The sequence below is a fragment of the Schistocerca gregaria genome, chromosome 5 (genome assembly GCF_023897955.1).
Source record: "Schistocerca gregaria isolate iqSchGreg1 chromosome 5, iqSchGreg1.2, whole genome shotgun sequence".
Lineage (NCBI taxonomy): Eukaryota > Metazoa > Arthropoda > Insecta > Orthoptera > Acrididae > Schistocerca > Schistocerca gregaria.
This window is the reverse complement of record NC_064924.1, coordinates 187352212-187372328: the sequence shown is the minus strand read 5'-3', so window position 1 is coordinate 187372328 and position 20117 is coordinate 187352212. Positions and strand designations below refer to the sequence as shown.

Here is a 20117-nt window from a genome sequence, read left to right as displayed (position 1 = left end):
GTCTAATATACCGCAGTTTCTCAGACAACTGCGACCTTGGCCTGATTACGAATGTATACAATATCAATTACGTTGTGGGAAAACCGTGGAAAAAGCGGAGTTCGGCGGCGTTACAAGACTTCTACAAAAAACGAGAAAAAATATTTTACCGACAATTAGGCTTCTTGTTTCGACAGTGTTGGTAAGTGCATGTGACGTAAGGTATATGTACCTTGGCAGGTGATAGAGGAAACAGGGCAAGTGGGGGATAAACTGACAAATGCCATAAGATAAAGAACGCCACGTATGCAGAGAATTATGAATTTATTTCAGAAAGAAAGGAAATTACAACATTTTACGTTCACAATAATACAAATAATGGCAATACAAAACCGTCGATTCGAATATGAATGGAAGTGTAACATACTCGTATAGTACAGTACATGTCTCATGTGTTGTTTACCCCAGCTGGAAAATCAGTGGCGGAACTGTCCTTCCTGTTAAATTCCTGTAGTATTGGTGACCCACGAACGTAGTTCTCCAATGTTTGTATAAACTGCGCCATAGCCTTCGCATGTGAAGCCTCCCCAAGACACGATGCCCACCTGTGTGGTACCACTGACGAGTGGACCTCCCGAGTCCCCGTTGCACACAGACTTGCCTGCCTCACCGGCGCACACCATCCGCTTCGTTATGAGGCTACCCATGTTTTCCTGGCAAGTAGAGCGATCGACAATATTAATGTCCACCTTCAGCAGTGTGTTTGGGTAGCTTCCACCAGTCCCTATCAGTCCCCAGCCCGTCACAGTAACGGCGAGGCCCGTCGGAGGATCATATCCGGCGTCTGGAAGACCCACCGGCTGCACATCAGAGCCCAGCGGGAAAGACTCAGCGGGCTGTGAAGGTAGACAACATACTTTAGTGGACTTAAACTGTTTGATATTGAGTTTTCAATTATGTACTTAGTACTTCATTACTTATTTGAATCGTCATGCTAATTACCATCCGTTGGCGAGACGACTACGTAGACTCTTGTAAATATGGGAGTCAGGTGAGAGTTCTACTGTAGTACAATTGCATGTAACAACATGATATACAGAAATTACATGAGGCAATGTAACCATTCTTGGAGAAAGCACAGTGGCCTACGAAAATCTAGAGACACCGTGAGACATTCATGCATGAACATAAATGCAGATGCTCACCAAGCTTCGACGTTGCGCTGTTGTATCTGGCCACGAATAGCACGTGTGCGATGTCCTCAGTGTGGTGCACGTGTCAGTACTGGTCAAAATAGTGTTCTGTATAGTTGTAAGTACTTTACGTAGGAGCTAAAGGAATCCTAACGTGGGTACATTGTTGAAGTTCGTAAGGAAGGCGTTTCGTATTTCAAGAAGTACGGCAAAGGCTAACTGTGCCGCATACGGGGAAAGCGGGAAAAACATCATCCTGTGACTCACAACGCCGACGAAGGAGTGTGGTGACTGATCATAGGAAATTGCCATTGTCAAGCAGTGCAACGAAAAGCAAGAGGAGGACAACTGCAACAACCGTTGCACAACTTAACCTCGGTTTCGTGACGTCTGTCAGCAATAAAGCAACAGAAAAGGATCTCAATATTCTGGGAATTGCATGGAAAACTAGAATTTTGAAAACACACTTGTGTGATCCAAATGCCTGTAACAGGAAAACATGGTGCCGAAACAATATGACGTGGACTAAGGAGCAATAGAGGAAACTCATTTCTTCAGGTGAGATTTGTTGCAAGCTCTTGCCAACTTCCCGCCGAGTTTACTTCCCAAGAGCGGAACACGGCGGGCACTGGGTGATGATATGACCACGAATAATTTGATATTTTATGGCCTACATGGCTACTCCGCATGATGCCATTACTACCTCGTATTATGTCACCATTTTGGCGAATGAACTTCATCCCATGTAAAATGATTCCGCTACGTTAGAGTAGTGTTGCAGGGAAACAAGGCCCCTGATTCCACAGATCACATCGACCAAGAATGGATTTGTAAGCATGAGGACAAAATTTCGCAACTCTTTGTTGACCACTGTCAAAATATCTTAATATTATTGAGCCTTTATTGGGTACTTTGGATGTTTAATATCCACCTTTGTCACCTTTACCTGAAAATGCCACTATTTTGCAGAGAAAATGGTATAAGGTTCCCCAGGAAACCATACAGAACCTGTATGTATTCATTAGGGAAAGACTGGAAGCTGTTTGGAATACTGGCGCCTGTGTTGCGCTATGTTCGGCATCATATATATATCGTGGTCTTGATGTTTCCAAATTTCTGTCCATCTCCTCTAATTAAGTATTGAAAAATTTAAAGAATTCTGTGTTCTGCATAACTGGCTTGTAATTTTAGTTAAGACGAATTAACTCAAGTGGAAAGAGATAAAACTTAGTAGTATTTCAAGCGCTCAGTCCTTAACATTTTGTGAAAGAAATAATGACACAAACAGAACTGTCTCACGCAACTAGCTTTTTTCACGCAACTAGCTTTTGCTGATCCTGAATGAAGAACCTCGTCATTGAGCTTTAGAGCACAACAATGTTTGCAGACAAAAGGCTGACGATAAGAAAACCACAGATGTATGTAATATTATTTGAAACGGAGTTTTCTTAGAAGTTTGTGTAGCTCTAAATTAACAGGTAAGGTACTACACATGGACAATTTAGAGGAAGCAGGTAAGGGAGTTATGTATGGAACAGACTTACCGGCAGTTTGTTAGTGTAAAATGTAAATTTAGTGGCAGAAGTAGCTATGGGCAGAAAGTGCATAACATTGTGTTTTATATAATGTTGTACAAAAGCAAAAAAAAAAAGCTGAAACTGAAAGAAATAGAGTTCTTGAAACTGAACTGGTTTTACGTTGGCATGTACCGAAGTACGCTCCTACAACATTTTTCCTCATCAGTAGTTTTTAGAGATATAGACAGTAAAGACGTATGAGCTGAAACCATGGAATCGGCTTTTAAAGGTACGTCTCTTGCTAGCTAGCGCACTAAGCATTACACAATACGACCAGGAAGTGCTGAATGTATTTCTTTATTTATTATGAGTTTATATACGTGCCATTTGGGAATGTCGGAAATCTAGGTTAAAACAAGGCAATCTAATTAAATCAGAATAAACATACAAACAAATGTCAAACATCTCATGACCAGATTGCCCGTACATTGTGAACAGAGCATATAACATGCATTAAAAACAACAAAAGGAATGAAAACTTTTCAAATAGTTCCTAGAAACCTAATACAGTAATAAAGACTATATGTATCAATAATAAATCAAGAGAAACGGTGTTTTAGTAGATCTTCATTTTAAATAGGCTTCTATGTACTGACAATACTCGTTTATTTATAAACACTTCAGTGGAAAAGAAAAGAGTGACCTTACCTGCACCACCGCAATGTCATAGTCACCAGCCGGGCTGTAGTACAATTTGTTTCTGATAGCCTGTGCTACATCCAGCACAGTCCCGCCACTGTTTCTGTACGAGGAGCCAGCACGCACGGTAAACAGTGATGGTACGAGGTCGCCGATGCAGTGGGCAGCCGTCAGCGCCCAGTTGGCGCTAATGATGGAAGCTCCGCACCTGTGGGACCCTTCGAGGAGGAGAGACAGCTGCCAGGGATACTCCGTTATGGTGGTTTCGGTACCCCCGATTATACGGTCCTGTCTCCTGGACCACAGCTTGTGAGAATTCGGCGCCGATAGAGCTGGAGCCAGTAGGCTTAATACGATCACTGCTAACTTCATTGTTTCAGAATCTTGTGTCACAATTGCTAGACTTCAACATCTCTTTATACTTCCTGCAGCTGTCTTCGTTGCACCAATGGTGCCGTCGTTGGCGAGCACGTTACGTCAACAAGTGATCTCAAGGAGAGAACTTACGCAGGTAGGTGCATCGAGAGGATGACAAGGCTACTAACGTGTTAGGTGAAAGGGTAGATGTCTTGCAGCACAGTTATCACTATCGCCACTTCTGGATAACACGAACTTGGAAGTGGAGGCGTATTTTCCCAGCAACTGCCTGATAAGGGAACCGTAAACACTGTTGCTATTTGTATGAGATATAGACGAAACATTCTGGTTTTGTTCCTCACACTGAAATCGGAGATCTTTAAAAACAGCTTCAGGAGAATCTCAGGCACGTGTCTATAGCCAAGCCATATGCCCTTGTATTATCCGATAAGTTTAAAATTTCGTGGACTGTGTTGAATGTAATCGAGTGGAGTGCGTGAAATATTACATATGTACGTCATTGTTTGTAACAGTTATTACAGTATGTAGTCTTACATAAATACAAACAATAATGCGATGTCTAATTTTTCACTAGGGAAATAAACAGCAGAAACGAACTTCCATCAATTTTCCCATACATCTCACACACGTTATGATTACCGGAAAACTGTTAACAATCGGTTTTCTGCGTTACTGTTCGACTAGGTATTATCAGGACGTTTTTAGTTCAAACAAGGCCAACGACTCTTGTAGCAACTAGTAAAGGTTCTTTTGTAAAAATTTAGCATCTCATTTGGGAGAAATGCACGTTGTGTTCATTCACAACTGGTAACAAAAGTACAAATCAGTTCCAGTATGTGACATACAGAGGAACTGATGCGGTACGCGTAGTTCTTGTGAATATAAAAAAAAAAAGCCCTGAGGTCGAATACAAATTGCAGAGAAGAGAACTTGAAAATAATTCCAAAAGTGTACTTGTGGCACTGAAGTGAAGTGATAACTGAGTGCGTTGTTCATATGTGCTACTACCGAAAACGTGTGACCAACCAGGAAAATAAATCGCTTAAAACGTGTAGAAAAAATTGTACTTAAACGTGTGTCGGGCTGTAAGAAAAGCCTAAAGTTTTCAAATATTTTTTGATGATTTCTCAATAACAAGTATTATACAACAAATTGTAATGCTGATTCTGAAAATTTCGTTCATTTTGTTGTATTAGGTCAGGACTTTTCATAAAACCACGACTCATTATTCAGAGATTAAAGACGTTGAAACACTGATCTTACAAAAAAATTCAGTCAAGCTCAATGAATTTATAGTTATTGCTTTTAGGCATTTACACATATGTGAAATCCAGTTGTCTTAGAAACATTATGAATATTCTACACTTAATTGTAAAACTTTCTCTTTCTTGTTTTCCTCATTTAGACGTTTATCCTTACTGTCCCCCTACAACAACAGTCTACCACCAACTTTGATTCCATCTTCCATGGTACCTCTTGTCCATCTCCTTAATCTCTTGTTCTTCGCTATAGTATCTGCAAGTTAGAGGGAAGTACTCAATACATGAATGTAGGAAGTGGACTTTCGAACTTAAGTAGCAAACTAACTTCCTGAAATTTCTCTACAACGTTTTATGTTCTTATAAATTACATGTTTTTTATTCCCTAGAAAGTTTTCAGTAACGGACTTGAAAAAAGTAAATGTATCTTTTCCAATAACATTTATTGCAATCTCTAGTTCGTTCTCCTCCATCGATTTCTGGATTTGAGTATCAACAAAAATTGAAACTTTACGTTTTTCATGAATGATGAATGGAAATTTCGTGTAAAGGCGTTTAAAATAGAACACGTCTTATGGAAAACCCTACATACTGCTTTATTAATCTTAATTTGATGTGTAGTGGTGGAACAAATATTTTTTGTACTGTCTCCAAGCGGTTCGTGCATGATTTTTCTAGTCCTAGGTATAATATTTCACAAGCTGGCCAAACCTATACAATCCAATGCTGAACACTAACAATTCGTGTCGTAGAGAACAAAAGCAAGAGACCGCTGATCAGGAGAGGGTTCTCCATCTTCTGCTACAGTTTTTACTCTTTACGGCTTCCTGTAGTAACATGGAAGTTCAAAGAAGTCCAGTCCTTCAGCTCGTCTCTTTACAATTATTTAGCCCATAGTTACGGAACCGGAAGATGAGTTAGTTTACCAGAAGTCTTGATATTGCTGCGAATGTAGAGGTGATTTCACTGCCTCTTCTGAAACTTCTGTAATACAACACGCTACTGGGTATATCAGTTTGCTCTATAGATGAGGTTTGGAAGAGGGACGTGAACATGAGACCGACGATTTATAACGAGTTTCCGAGAAACAAGCCATGGGGACCCGTGGGAACACTGCTCTTGCCGATACGTGGGGAGAAGGAATGCCGATATAGCGTCCTAGGTAATACAGATGAGGTGTGGATGGGAAGTTGTTTAGCCTAATGGTGAGCTGGCAGAGAGGCCATTCTGTTGGTGGCAGCATGGCCTGTGGGATGGCCGAGGTAAAAAGCCTTTTTTCCAGGAGACAGAACACAGCAAGTGTTCGGCAAATGGTTCAAATGGCTCTGAGCACTATGGGACTCAACTGCTGTGGTCATCAGTCCCCTCTTAGCGCAGAATTTCAGACCACGCAGTCAGAGTGTCCTCATTCTGCTCCCTTTAAGCTGACATTTACAGCTCTTTAATTTTAGGACAAGCGAGATTATTATAAATCATGTTGAAAATAGGTTTCACTGCCTTACATTCATCAGTGCTTAATCAGTTCTTTTGGATTCTTGTGGTTGCAGACGAACATTGTGATCGTCATAGTCAGGTTCTAAATCAGTTCATAGAGCCAGATGCAAGATTAGTAAGAGACTCCACTTCATTTAGAAATTGTAAACCTCAGATTTGTCGCTGAAATGCACATTATCTTGTTGTTTAAATTCATATAATTGTTTTTTAATGGTTTCAAACTCAATCTGCTTTTGTAAGAAAGGACAGATTCACCGAAATGTTAAGTTTATTATCACTTTCAAACCCTTTCAACGAAAAATATTATTGGATTTTCCCTCCCTCATTTTCAGATTTATTGCTAGGTCGTAAATTACTGACAGCTTTAGTAAATCCGTTGCGTGCGTGAAATATTTTCATGTTAACTGACTCTGGCTGAGGAAGCCTATGTAACGATAATTTGAGTATATCACCAACAACAGTTTAGTGTCGTTATTCTTGTGTAAGTCATCGAATATTTTACTAAATGTTCGGGGTTTTAGTGTCTCTTGTATTGTTCTCGCTACAACTTGAATTCTTGACCATGATTCCTCTGTCAAATTGGTTCATTTGACAGAATCGTTTGCTGAGAATATAACAGCAAGACTGTTTTATTACAAAACGACCTACTTTCCTGTTTCTACATGACTCTGCAACACGTAGGTATCTTCTCATCACACGTTGTGGAAAACGTTAACCAGCGTGCACAGCTTGTCAAATATGTACATGACATTTGGATGGAATTACTAAGAAACTTAAGATTAAATTTTCATAATTATGGAACTGAAGCAGAAAAGTTAGAGTAAAACGCGATGAGAAATTTCTGACGTTTTATTCATTGGCATTAATTTTGACATTTTTGAGTTAGTTTATTAATGTTTTGTTCAGGCCATCATAAGGAAAACTGTTGAAGTTTTTAATGCTTCGCATTAAAAGACGAAAGCAGCAGCTGTGAGTACTTGTGACCAAGCGAAGGGGAAATATCTTTCCTTGCTCTGTCTTGAGAAGTATAGTTTACATACACATATAATTTAGTAACTTTCTGGCCTATTTACACGCGTTACACAACGCTTGACACAAATAACAATCAAAATAGAGGAGGTTTAAGGATTGGTCTAAAATCTCCGAATTTCTCAGACAACTGCGGCCTTGGCCTGATTACGAATCTATCCGACATGAATCTCTACCTGCAGTCATTTGGGAACGTCATAGAAGGAGCAAAGTTAGGCAGGCGAAAAAAAAGTTATGTTAAACATCGAACTAGAAAAACTATTTTTCCGACAAATGGGCCTCTTGTTTCCACAGTGTTGGTAAATGTATCACGGAAGGTGTATGTATATTCGCTAAAGACAGTGAAAACAGTACAAGTGAGGGATATTCTGACAGATGCAATAAGATGCAGAATGTGAGGCATGCACAACTATGAATTTATTCCAGACAGAAGAGAAATTACAACGTTTTACATTCAGAATAATACAAAAAATATCAATACAAAAGTGACACCTCTAATATGAATAAAAGTGTAACGTATTGTACAGTTGGAAAATCAGCGGCGGAACTGTCCTTCATGTTAAACTCCCGTAGTATTGGTGACCCACGAACGGAGTTCTCCAACGTTGCTGTAAACTGCGCCATAGTCCTCGCATGTGAAGCCTCCCCAGGACACGATGCCCACCTGTGTGGTACCACTGACGAGTGGACCTCCCGAGTCCCCGTTGCAGACAGACTTGCCTGCCTCACCGGCGCACACCATTCGCTTCGTTACGAGGCTACCGAAGTTTTCTTGACAAGTAGAGCGCTCGACGATGCTTATGTCCACCTTAAGCAGTGCGTTTGCATTGCTTCCACCGGTCGCTATCCGTCCCCAGCCCGTCACAGTAACGGCGAGGCCATTCGGAGGATCATATCCGACCTCAGGAAGACCCACGGGCTGCACATCAGAGCCCAGCGGGAATGACTCAGCAGGCTGTGAAGGTAGACAACACACTTTAGAAGGTTTAAACTATATGATATTCAGTTTTAAATTAAGTTCATGGTACTCCACTACTTATTTCAATTGGCATGCTAATCATTGACTGCTGGCGTGGCGATTACATGTTCCACTTATAAACAGGTCACTCAGTTGAGATTTCTACTGTAGTACATGTAGATGTAACAACGTAAAATACAAATATGAAATGGGACAATGAAACTATTGTTGGAGGAAGCGCAGGGGTTCGACGAAAATCTACAGACACCGTGAGACATTCATACTTGAACATAAATGCTGATGCTAACCAAGCCTCGACGTTGCGGTGTTGTATCTGGCCACGAATGGCACATGTGCGATGTCCTCAGTGTGGTGCAAGTCAGTCCTGGTAAGAATAGTGTTCGGTATAGTTGTAAGTACTTTACGTCGGAGCTAAGTGAATCCTAACGTGGGTACATTGTTGGAGTTCGTATGGTAGGTGTTTCCGCAATCAAGGTAGCCAAAGTGTTCGGTGTTTCAAGAAGTACGATGACGAAGATCTGTACTGCATACGGGGAAAGCGGAAAAATATAATCCGCTGACTCACAACGTGGGCGAATGACTCTGTTGACTGATTATGGGAGATGGTCATTAAACGATTCCAATGGAAGGTAAGAAGACGAGACCTGCAAGAAATAGAGCAACACAAAGTTTGCTCAATATTCTGGGAATTGCTGGGAAAACTGGAATTTTAAAAACACATTTTAGTGACCCAAATGCATGCAACAGGGAAACGTCGTACCGAAACAATAAATCGTGGACTATGGAACAATCGAAGGAACTCATTTCTAGGGAGGAGTTTTGTTGCAAACTTTTGCCAACATCCAGCCGAGTTTACGTCGAAACTGCAACACACGTTGGGCGTTCGGTGGTGATATGAGTAGCCGAAACTAGATATTCCATGGGCTCGGTGGTTACTACGCAATATGGCATTTCTGCCGTGGGTTATATGACAATTTTGGCTAATGAGTTCCAGCCCATGACAAAATGTTTCTTCCGCTACGGGAATGCTGTGATCGAAGAAGACAAAGCTCCGGTTCCCACAGATTGCGTCCTCCAAGACTAGACTTGTGAGCATGATGAAAAGATTTAGCATCTCTGTGCCAGCCACTGGCACGAGATCTTAAGATTATTGAGCCTTTGTCGGGTACTATCGAGAGAAGTGATGATGTTTGCTATCCACCTCTTTTACCTATACCTGAAATTGCATATATTTTGCAGGGAGGATGGTATAAGACTCCCTTTGAAACCATACAAGAGCTTTATGTATCCATTAGTGGAAGTCTGGAAGCTGTTTGAATTAATGGCGGTTGTCTTGCACTCTAATAGGCATTATATGTATCGTGGTTTCGATGTTTACAAGTTTTTGTCTCTCTGCTTAAATATTGGGAAACCTAAAGAATCCATTGTACCTCATAACTAGTTTATAATTTTAGTTAAGACAAATAAAGTCAAGTCGGAAGAGATAAAAGTTAATAGAATGTCAAGCGATAAGTCCTTAGCGTACTGGGAAAGAAGTAATTAGAAACAGAATTATTGCATACAGGTAGGGGCGGGGAAGAGCAATAGGAATAGTACGTTGATAAATAGAAGAAATACCTCTTTGCTTAAACAGAAAAATTTCTTAAATGCTGACCCTGAATACAGATCGTCATAAATCTGGCTCAGAGCATAACACTGTTCGGAGATAAAAGGCTGACCAGAGATGTCGAATCCAATGTTACTGGAAACAGATGTTTCTTAGAAGTTCGTGTGATGCTAAATTAACAGGTAGGGTACCATATGTGGAGGCTGTAGATAGAGCAGGTAAGGAAAGTTGTGTATGGAACAGTGTTACGTGAAGAAAAGGCACTTTGTTAATGTAAAATGTAAATTTAGTCGTAGAAGGAGATATGGGGCAGAAAATATGTAGCGTATGTGTTTTATATAATGGTATACAAAAGCAAAAATTGGAAACAATTAGAGTTCCTGACTCTGAAATGATTTTACATTGACATGTAATGGAGTACGTTTCCGCGACGATTTTCCTTATCGGTAAGTGGTTTACAGACATAACAGGTGAAGTGTATGAACTCAAACCACTTAATGGGCTTTCCAAGGTACTTGTCTCGCTAGCTAGCGCAGTGCACATTACGCTATGGAAGCAGGAAGTGTAAAATATAATTCCGTATTTATTGTCAGTTTGTATACGTCGCATTTGGGAATGACTGAAATCTAGGTCAAAACAAGGCAATATAAATAAAATCAGAATAGACATACCAACTATTTTCAAGTATCTATTCACCAGATTATCAATTACGGCCTTCAAATAATGCTTCGTATATTGAGAACTGACGGTATAACGTGGTTTATACAAACATCAAAACGAATTAAAGCTTTTCACATTGTTAGTAATGAATTATTACTGTTAGAAAGACTACTTGTATCGATAGTCAATCGACAGAAACGCTTGTTTGTCAGTTGTTCATTTAAATGGGCTCTTATGTACCGACAGTGCTCGTTTTTTTTTTTTTATAAATACCTCAGTGTACAGCAAAAGAATGACCTCACCTGCACCACCGCAATGTCATAGTCGGCAGCCGGTCTATAATACAGTCTATTTTTGATAGCCTGTGCTACATCGAGCACAGTCCCGCCACTGTTTCTGTACGTGGAGCCGGCACGCACGGTCAACAGAGATGCCGCGACGCCGTCGATGCAGTGGGCAGCCGTCAGCGCCCAGTTGGAGCTAATGATGGAAGCCCCGCACCTGTGGGACCCTTCGAGGAGGAGAGACAGCTGCCAGGGGTACTCCGTTATGGTGGTTTCGGTACCCCCGATTATGCGGTCCTGTCTTCGAGACCATAGCCTCAGAGAACTCGGCGCAGCCAAAGATGGAGCCAGTAGGCTCAATACGATCACTGAAAACTTCATTGTCTCTAAAGTATGTATCAGAACTGCTGGATTTCGGCACCTCTTTATAGTTATAGCAGCCGCCCTCGTTGCCTAAATGTTGCCGTCATTGGCGTGCACGTTACGTCAACAAATGATCTCAAGGAGAGAACTTACGCAAGTAGGTGCTTCACAAGGATGAGAAGGCTACTAATGTTTCCAGTGAAAGAGCAGATGACATGCATCATAATTATCACTAGCACCTCTTCTTGATAACACGAACTACGAAGTGGAGTCGTATTTTCCGCGACAACTGACTGATAACGGAAACGTAAGCATTGTTTCTATTTATGTGAGATGTAATGAGAAGGGTCTGGTTTTGTTCCTCACACTTGAGTCGGATATTCGTACAAACAGCTCCGGAAAAATCTCATGCATGTGTCTATAGCCACCCTTCATACGTTCGTGTAATGTGTTAGATTTATAATTTTGTGGGCTCTCTCGAATGTAATCAAGTGGCGTTCGTAAAATAGTACACATCCACATTATTTTTTGAAACAATTATTACAATATGTAGTCTTACATAAACACTGACAGTAATGTCATGTGTTAATTTGATCACTAGAGAAATAAACAGTAGAAACGACGTGCCATACTTTGTCTTCTACATCTCACACACATTATGATTACCGGAAAACTGTTAACAATCGGTTTTATTCGTTACTGTACAATTAGATAATAGCAGGACTTCCTTAGTTAAACAAGGGCAACGACTCTTGTAGTAACTAATAAAGATTATTTTGGAGAAGTGTGGAATTTCATCTGGGAGGAGGGCACGTTTTGTATATTTACAACTGGTAAAAAAATCCAAATCAGTTCAAGTATGTGACAGACAGAGGAACTGATGTGGTACGCCTAATTCTTGTGAATATATATAAAAAAAAGGACTGAGGTCGAATGCAAATTGCAGTGAAAAGAACTTGAAAATAATTCCAAGAGTGTAGTTGTGACACTGCAGTGAAGTGACAATTGAATGTGTTGTTTTCATATGTATCATCTACTAGGAAAATTGACGTAAAATTAATGTAGAAAAATTTGCGCTGAAACGTGTGTTGGGCTGTTAAACAAGTCTACACTTTTCAAATTTTCCGTATATGATTTCTCAATAACATATACTCTACAATCAAATTTTAATGGTGATTCTGAAAGTTTCGTTCATTTTGTTGTATCAAATCGGGATTTAAAAAAAAAATACCACTCATCTCTCAGTGATTTAAGATGTTAAATCACTAACTTTACAATAAAATTGAATAATGGTTCACGCATTTACACCTACTGTTTTCAGGCACATACACAAATTTGGAAAACAGTCACCTTAGAAACATTATGAGTATTCTACACTGAAATTGTAAACTATCTCTTTTATGTTTCTCTCATAAAACGTTCGTCCTTACTGTCTTCCTTCAACAATACACGACCACCAACTTTGATTCCATCTACCATGTGTCTCTTCTCCATGTCCTTAACCTATTGTTCTTCACTATAATATTCGTAAGTCAAAGGGAAGTATTCAATACAAAAATATACGAAGTGGACATTTGAAATTAAAAAGCAAACCTACCTCCTGAAATTTTTGTATATTGCTTTATGTTCTTGCAAATTAGATGTTTTTTATTCTCTAGTAAGAATTCAGTAACGGATCTGAGGAAAGACCATGTATTTATTCCACTAACATTTGTTGCAGTCTCATGTTCATGCTCCTTCCTCTACTACTGAATTAGAATATCAACAAAAATTGAGGCTTTCGCTGTTTGTTGACTGATGAATGGAATTTTCGTATGAAGGAGTTTAGAACAGAATGGTCCTTACACCAAGCAGGGCGTTGTTTGGCATTTAGCGACGTGATGTGTGGTTATGAGCAGCCGCTCGACCATGAAATCCAAGTTTTCTCACCTCCCGCCGAACTGTCATAGTACTTGCAGTGGGTCCTAATGCAGTTTGGAATTACTGTGTGGTGGTCTGGATAGATGTGTGCCTATTACGCATTACGAACCTCTTCAGCTGTTGGTAGTCTCTATCAGTCAACAGACGAGGTCGGCTTGTATCCTTTTGTGCTGTACGTGACCCTTCACTTTTCCACCACTATCACATCGGAAACATTGGACCTAGGGATGTTTGGGAGTGTGGAAATCTCACGTACAGACGTATGACACAAATTACACCCAAACACATGATCATGTTCGAAATCCGCGAGTTACACGGAGCGCCCCATTCTGCTCTCTCGCGATGTCTAATGACTACTGTGGCCACTGATATGGAGTACCTGGCAATAAGTGGCAGCACAATGCAGCTAATATGAATCACGAATGATTTTGGGGGTGTCCGGATACTTTTTCTCACATAGTGTGCAATGCCTTTGTTCCAGGAGACGGAACTCGGTTAGCAAGTGTTCGGAACTAGGAGCTTGTTGAAAGAAGTACTTGAGCAGATAAGCATACCCTGGCATTCCTAGAAAACATGACAAAACAGCTGTGTTCTATATAACATTCGGAAGATGCAGCGCAGTTAACGACATGCTTCGTGAACAGTTCTCTCTAACGTTTTCACATGTCCAGTAATGTGAAGGTAGCTCCTGAGAGGATTGGTGGATGCGTTCCTGTTCGTGGGAAGAAAGGAGCAAGCTGCTTTTGGGAGATTTAGAAAATATCAGATCACAAAAAGTCATGGATAGCAATCGGTTGAAAGAGTTTCAGCTATACTCTCAAGTGGCGGAGTCATGTGTGTTCCACTGTCCATATCTTCAGCTGAAATTCAGACCACGGGGTCACAGTGTCTCCTCTCTGCTCCCTTTACGCTGATATTGTATCACAAGCGAGATTATAGTACATCAACTGCAAAATAGGTTTCACTGTCTCATATTCATTAGTGTTTAATCAGATCTTTTGGAATCTTAGGTTGTTGTGGCAGAAAACCACTGTAATCGTCATAGTCAGGTTGGAAATCAGTTCCTAGAGCCAGATGCGAGATTATTAAGAGACTCCATTTCAATTAGAAACTTTCCACCTCATAGTTCTTGTTGTAATGCACATTATTTTAAAGTTTAAATTCACATAATAGTTTTTCAGTGCTTTCAAACACTGTCTTTTGTAAGAAACTTCAGATCCACTGAAATCTAATGTTTATTATCTCTTTCAGACCCTTTCAACAAATAACATTATGTGATTACCCCTCCCCCCAACTTCGAACTCACTGCTAGGGCCTAAATTACTGACAGCATCAGTAAATCCATTGCTTGCGTTAAATAAAATACAGAATCTCAAGAATTTGTCTGATTCATGATTAATTCAGGTTCAGCTAAATTCCACTTTCACATAATGAATTTATAATTTGGCGGCCCCTTCCAGGACTAGATTAAAACGGAATATTCGAAGATTCAATAAAATAGGAATTTTCTTAGTGGTTATATTCACTAAGGTAAATCGCCAAACTAGTCTAGAATTCGTTTATCAAGGTCACACGCTGATGGAAGTTTTTTGGTGGAACCTAAATTGACGATTGATGTAATTATGGGTATGGATTTCTTGAGTAGTAATCAAATGATATTAGGCCTTCACAGAAGACAGGTAAATCTACGAAAGGAAAGAAAAAAAATATATATATTTCGGGAAGCAGGTTATTCAAGTGAAGATAGCAGTTAGCTGTTTGAAACTGTGTACCAACAAGGTGAGTGTATGGAAGAAAAGACAAGCAAGAACCTTGACTAAGAGAGGCAATGGTAAGACGAGAAGAAAATGATTAGAAGTGAAATCTACTAGAAAATCAACGAACTGCTGTCACAACCAGAAAATATTAGTGTAGGAGCAGGTGAGAAATTAGGAGATATCTGTCTTGCTAATTATAAGGTTTCCTCATCAAAACAGGGAAAAATGAACAATTTCTAGTCTTCTTTTAAGTAGAGCAGAACAGGAAATATTTGTTGCCCGCTATGCAGTCCCACTAGGCTGCAGATGTAAAGTTTGTATGGAGATTCGAAAAATGATGGATGGAGAAAATGAAAATTCCGTTTTAACCTATAAGTTGTGAGTGGAATGATGAATCAGTAAGGCTAGCTCTGGTTTCTTGGCAAATACAAACAATTAGTGCAACAAAAATTGATGGGCCTTAGAAACTAGAAGAGTTGCTGCAGAGGTTCCATGGGGTTACAGTTTTGTCCTTGATAGATCTGAAATCTAGCTTTTGCTAGCCTCAACTACGTCCTTTCTTGTGTCTATGTTATGTTACCAGTACCGCACCTACCATTTGGACTGAATATCACATATGGTGCTTTATTTGCAGATTAAACTCACCGTAGATAATTCATTGAAACATGTGAGAACTGATGTCGATGACCTATAAGTGGAGGACAAATCATAGGAAGACCATAATCAGGTTCTGAAAGCTCTGCCCAGTGCTCTAAACAATCATGGCGTATGGAAAAACAGTGAAAACTTTTTTTGGCCAAATAACTTTTTGAGTAATATTGTTACAGTGGAAAAACGTATCACCATGCCTCGACAAGAACGAAATCATTGCATCATTCCCAACACCAAGTATCAGAACTCATCAATTTTTGTAATTTCTTCATATAGGTAGACACATCAGCAACACCATGGATGAGTTAAATCACACCTTGGTCCTGGGACAAAACAGATGAGAGAGATTTCGAAGCATTGATGACATAATGGTGAGAGGATCGGTCTATGACATCCCGATTTAACGCGAGAACGAGAGACTTCTTTATTGCCACTCGCAGTCCCAAGACAGGACTTGGCCTCATGATCTTTCAGGAATTCGAGATACATGAAAAATGTGAACAGAAGACAATTTTTTTTTGACAGTCATATCAAGAGCTAGAATTACTCAGTAACTGAATTGGAAGTGCTAACAGTCATATGGACCCATCTGGGTGCACGACTACCATGTATAGTAATCACAAGGGTCTTGAATTCGTACTGTAAGTAAAATTAACCCAGGAAAGACTAATTAGATGGTTCTTGTACCCGCAGGAATTAGACTTCTCAGTCACGTATATATCAGTGGAGAAGTGAGTCATCGAGTATGCAGTGTTATGATGACTGACAGGGGTAACGAATGAAATGATTGAACACCTGGAAGAAACTTGCATAAGTATTTTGTATTTGAGAAAGGTAGTATTCGAAAATTATGTAACCACTTCTAGGAGAGAGTTGGCAAGAGAGCAAATTAAGGAAATGTCACCCTTGTAATTACAAGATTAATGGAAAGACAGAAATCAGGCAGGCATCACGCAAATCTGTTTACCTCGAATGGTAATTTTATTCTATCAAAGAAGTATTGTCACTTTGCTGTGGGCTCCATGTGTACTTGAGGAGGTAATAGACGAAGTCATGTTGTATACAGGGTTCATAATAGTTCAGCTACGTTAGTTTCTGAGCGGAGAAGTGCTTCTTCAAATTAAAATTAATTATCTTACTTCAATAACACGGGACAATGGATTAGAAGAGTTCTCCCACTACACAAATCAAACCAGAAAACAAAACCATTGACTAGAGCCACTCATGCTCCTTTGTACCCAATTTTTCCCCAAAATTTGAGATAACACGGTGCAAAAAATTTAAAGGGACCCTTCCGGTGACATGACGAGGGTTCTGCTATGTGTTGATCATAGCAGAACTTACATTAATATTTGAGAACATGTTATGTAAGCATTGCCTCACCCAAGTCGGTCGTAACGAAAAAACTATTTTAGATAATAGCAGTCCCCAATTGAGGTTGGTACAACAAAACCCAACATTAAATAGAAATAGGATCAAGCCTATTTTTATTTTATCATACTGCTTAAATTGAAATCCTTGAGGCTGTCTGTATCGAAGGAGTTACGTGAGGATTTCCTCACACAATCACTTTCGAGAGCGGCACTAAACAGACATAACATCAAGAGTACTTTTATTTGAAGGTACCTCCTAAATTGAAATTCTTTACGATGGATTATAAAACATTTCGGAAATTTTTCAGAATATAAAGAATTTTATAGATGTAGTCAGTAAGATCCCACACAGTACCACATTGTTGCTCCCATTTTGTGTCTTAAAATACAGCCACCCATGAGGCAAAGTGTGAGGAGTAGTTGATTTTCCGCCAGGCAGGCGAAAAAAGCGCAAAGAGTTCGCCGACCATCATTGTGGAGCGTAAGTGATGCAGGATACTAGTGAAACAAACGTGCTGTCTGAGAAAGTAGGTTGCGTGAGTACCATGTGGGTCAGAAGATGCTAGTAAATTCCTCGATATTGTTTAACAAGCAAACGAGGCCTTATCACAAATTCTGTTCTGTATGTCACACCCAACTTATGATGAGGAGGATTGCACATGCTAACACATTTGACATGGATACAATTAAGACGAATAAATCGGTCTTTGAACACCTCATGAACCACATCAAACCCTTCTTAGAAAAAGATACTAGCTAGTGACACAGGAGGAGAAGTGAACGCAAAAGAAGAGGACGTTCAGACGGAAATGGAGTGCATAGGGCGAGTAAGTAAACAAGCTAAAGTATATGGCATCGTCTGGAGGTGTAGAATTGTACGAGGTTCTCGCGACACATTGTGAGGACGGAACATTGTCCGGGATTAGAATTAATCAGACAAAAGAAGAATGAAGCCATGTGTGAGAATAGTGATGGTTTTATTAAATGAGGAGGAACCTTTGATCATGGACCTTATGTGCGAGTACTGGCTGCACAAATGTAGGCTAAGTGCGTTGATGAAACAGAGATATAGTAGAGAAATGAATGTTATGATACAGTAATGCTGAGTTTGTCCGCCGCTTGTGGTCTCGCGGTAGCGTACCCGCTTTCCGAGTACGAGTTCCGGGTTCGATTCCTGGCGGAAACAGGGATTTTCACCTGTCCCGACATGACTGGGTGTCTTCATCATCGTCATTTATCCACATTACGGTCGGAGGATTGCAACGGGAAACTACTTGCATTGGGACCTTTTTGCAGTCAGACAGGATTTATGAAGAAGTTCGTGTTCTGAGTACTTCAGAGCCAGAGAATGTTGGGCATGGTGATATTTCTGAGTGCACTCGGTGGGGTGAGTGGATGTGGTGGTCGGTTGGAGGGCCAAGTGGAAAAACTGCTGACAGTACAGAATGCTTTATTCAACTTTGGTATATGCTTTGTCGTGGCTCAGTGAAGCAGAACATGCCTCAGGTCGGCACTGACGCTCGGGCGGTGGCATCTGCCCTCATCTGCTCTGGTGACATGTTGCTATGAGGCACTTTGCATTGCTGACAGCATACCAATGGATGGCCAGTGGCCTCTGCAGGCCATGGCAATCATGTCAGCGGTGCTGTACTTCGTCAGCGATAGCGCCTAGAGCAACCCCTCAGCCCCAGAGGCATTCACTGCGACGACGCATGGAGACTCCTGTGCGTGGGATTTAATCCACTGCCCTCTGGCAGCAGTCAGACAGGAGCTGGGACTGGGTCTCTGGTGGAATAAGTTCTGTGTGGAACTCAGTATACAGGGTGAAAAGTATTTAAACCGACAAACTCTGGGTGGCTGTCGGGGACATCTAAACAAATATTTTTCCTTAATGTAATTTTTTCCTATGAGGATTATTTAAACAGGTGGAGGCTGCATTACGCTCTTCAATTGTTAGAGGCCGTATTAGGATCTTGAATTGTTAGAGGGTATATTACACTCTTCAGTTGTAGGCAAGTGCTATCCACCAGTGTAGTAGTGCATTGTCTCTTTTTACTAATGGAGCCATACACCTGGAGCGTACTACGTAGCGCACCACAACGGACGAGTTTCACAGCGGGTTTATCAACAACAATATCCTAATCTCCGTATCCCGCATCATACTGAACGTCCTTTGCTGTTGGGTACCAACCTCAGCGTGAGATCGGGTCATTTAGCAGATTACCTGGACAGGGACGCCGTCGCACGGTAAGAACGCTGCACTTTGAGGAAGCTGTCTTGCAGCATGTGGAGCGAAATCCTTCAATCAGCACTCGTGCAATTGCACGTAACATGGGGACGAATCAGACGAATGTAAGAACAGTGTATTTTTTTCGACGAAACATGGCGTCCAGTCACATCAACCATAACAAAAGACCTGCCCTGTTGAGGAATCATCAACTTCACCAATTAGCCTATTTTTTAGTGAAGTAACGTTCCCACTTGCTTTACTGCCTCTTCCCCAATGCCTTAGTACTTGCTTTATGGACCCTCATCCACACTTAGTGCACCGAACTTGCAAATTCCCAGACTGATTCTCCATTCCTACCTCCAGTCTGTCTTAACATATAAAACGGCAATGATATCTCGTGGTCAGCCACGTATGGCGACAACCCTGTGCTAGGGTGCACTTCAGAGTTATATGCACTTACTTGGAAGGATAAATATATGTCCCAATCTGAATGGTGTGCTTTCATGTACTATCTTAGAATCCTCCCAGTTGCTCGATGAACTAAGACTGTCCTTCCACAAACTTTAAGAAAATGTGGACTAGTTCTTAACTTTCTTGCTTTAATAAGTGACACAATCTTTTATCAGGTGCGACATATAGTTCATCCCTTTGTCATTAGTTATGGGTTCCGGCAACGCCAAACTTCGATACCCACCTATTGACTAATGGTTGTGCGACTGTGGCTGCCTGTTGATCTGGCATAGGGA

At 40.6% G+C, this 20117-nt stretch overlaps 1 protein-coding gene across 4 annotated transcripts; it reads right to left on the bottom strand.

The window, feature by feature from the left end:
• Positions 1–350: 350 nt before the first annotated feature.
• Positions 351–11477, bottom strand: LOC126272411 (trypsin alpha-like). Of its 4 annotated transcripts, none has more exons than XM_049975247.1 (3): positions 11096–11477; positions 8239–8503; positions 351–610 (listed from the first exon to the last, which is right to left on the bottom strand). In XM_049975247.1, the coding sequence occupies exons 1-3, from the start codon at positions 11456–11458 to the stop codon at positions 480–482; spliced, it is 759 nt and encodes a 252-aa protein (XP_049831204.1). In that variant the 5' UTR covers positions 11459–11477; the 3' UTR covers positions 351–479. The 4 variants fall into 4 exon arrangements, with proteins under 4 accessions (XP_049831204.1, XP_049831202.1, XP_049831203.1 ...); XM_049975245.1 differs by lacking the exon at positions 8239–8503 and adding an exon at positions 3398–3596 and having other exon boundaries at positions 351–875; positions 11295–11477; XM_049975246.1 differs by lacking the exon at positions 8239–8503 and having other exon boundaries at positions 351–875.
• Between the last annotated feature and the right edge of the window lie 8640 nt (positions 11478–20117).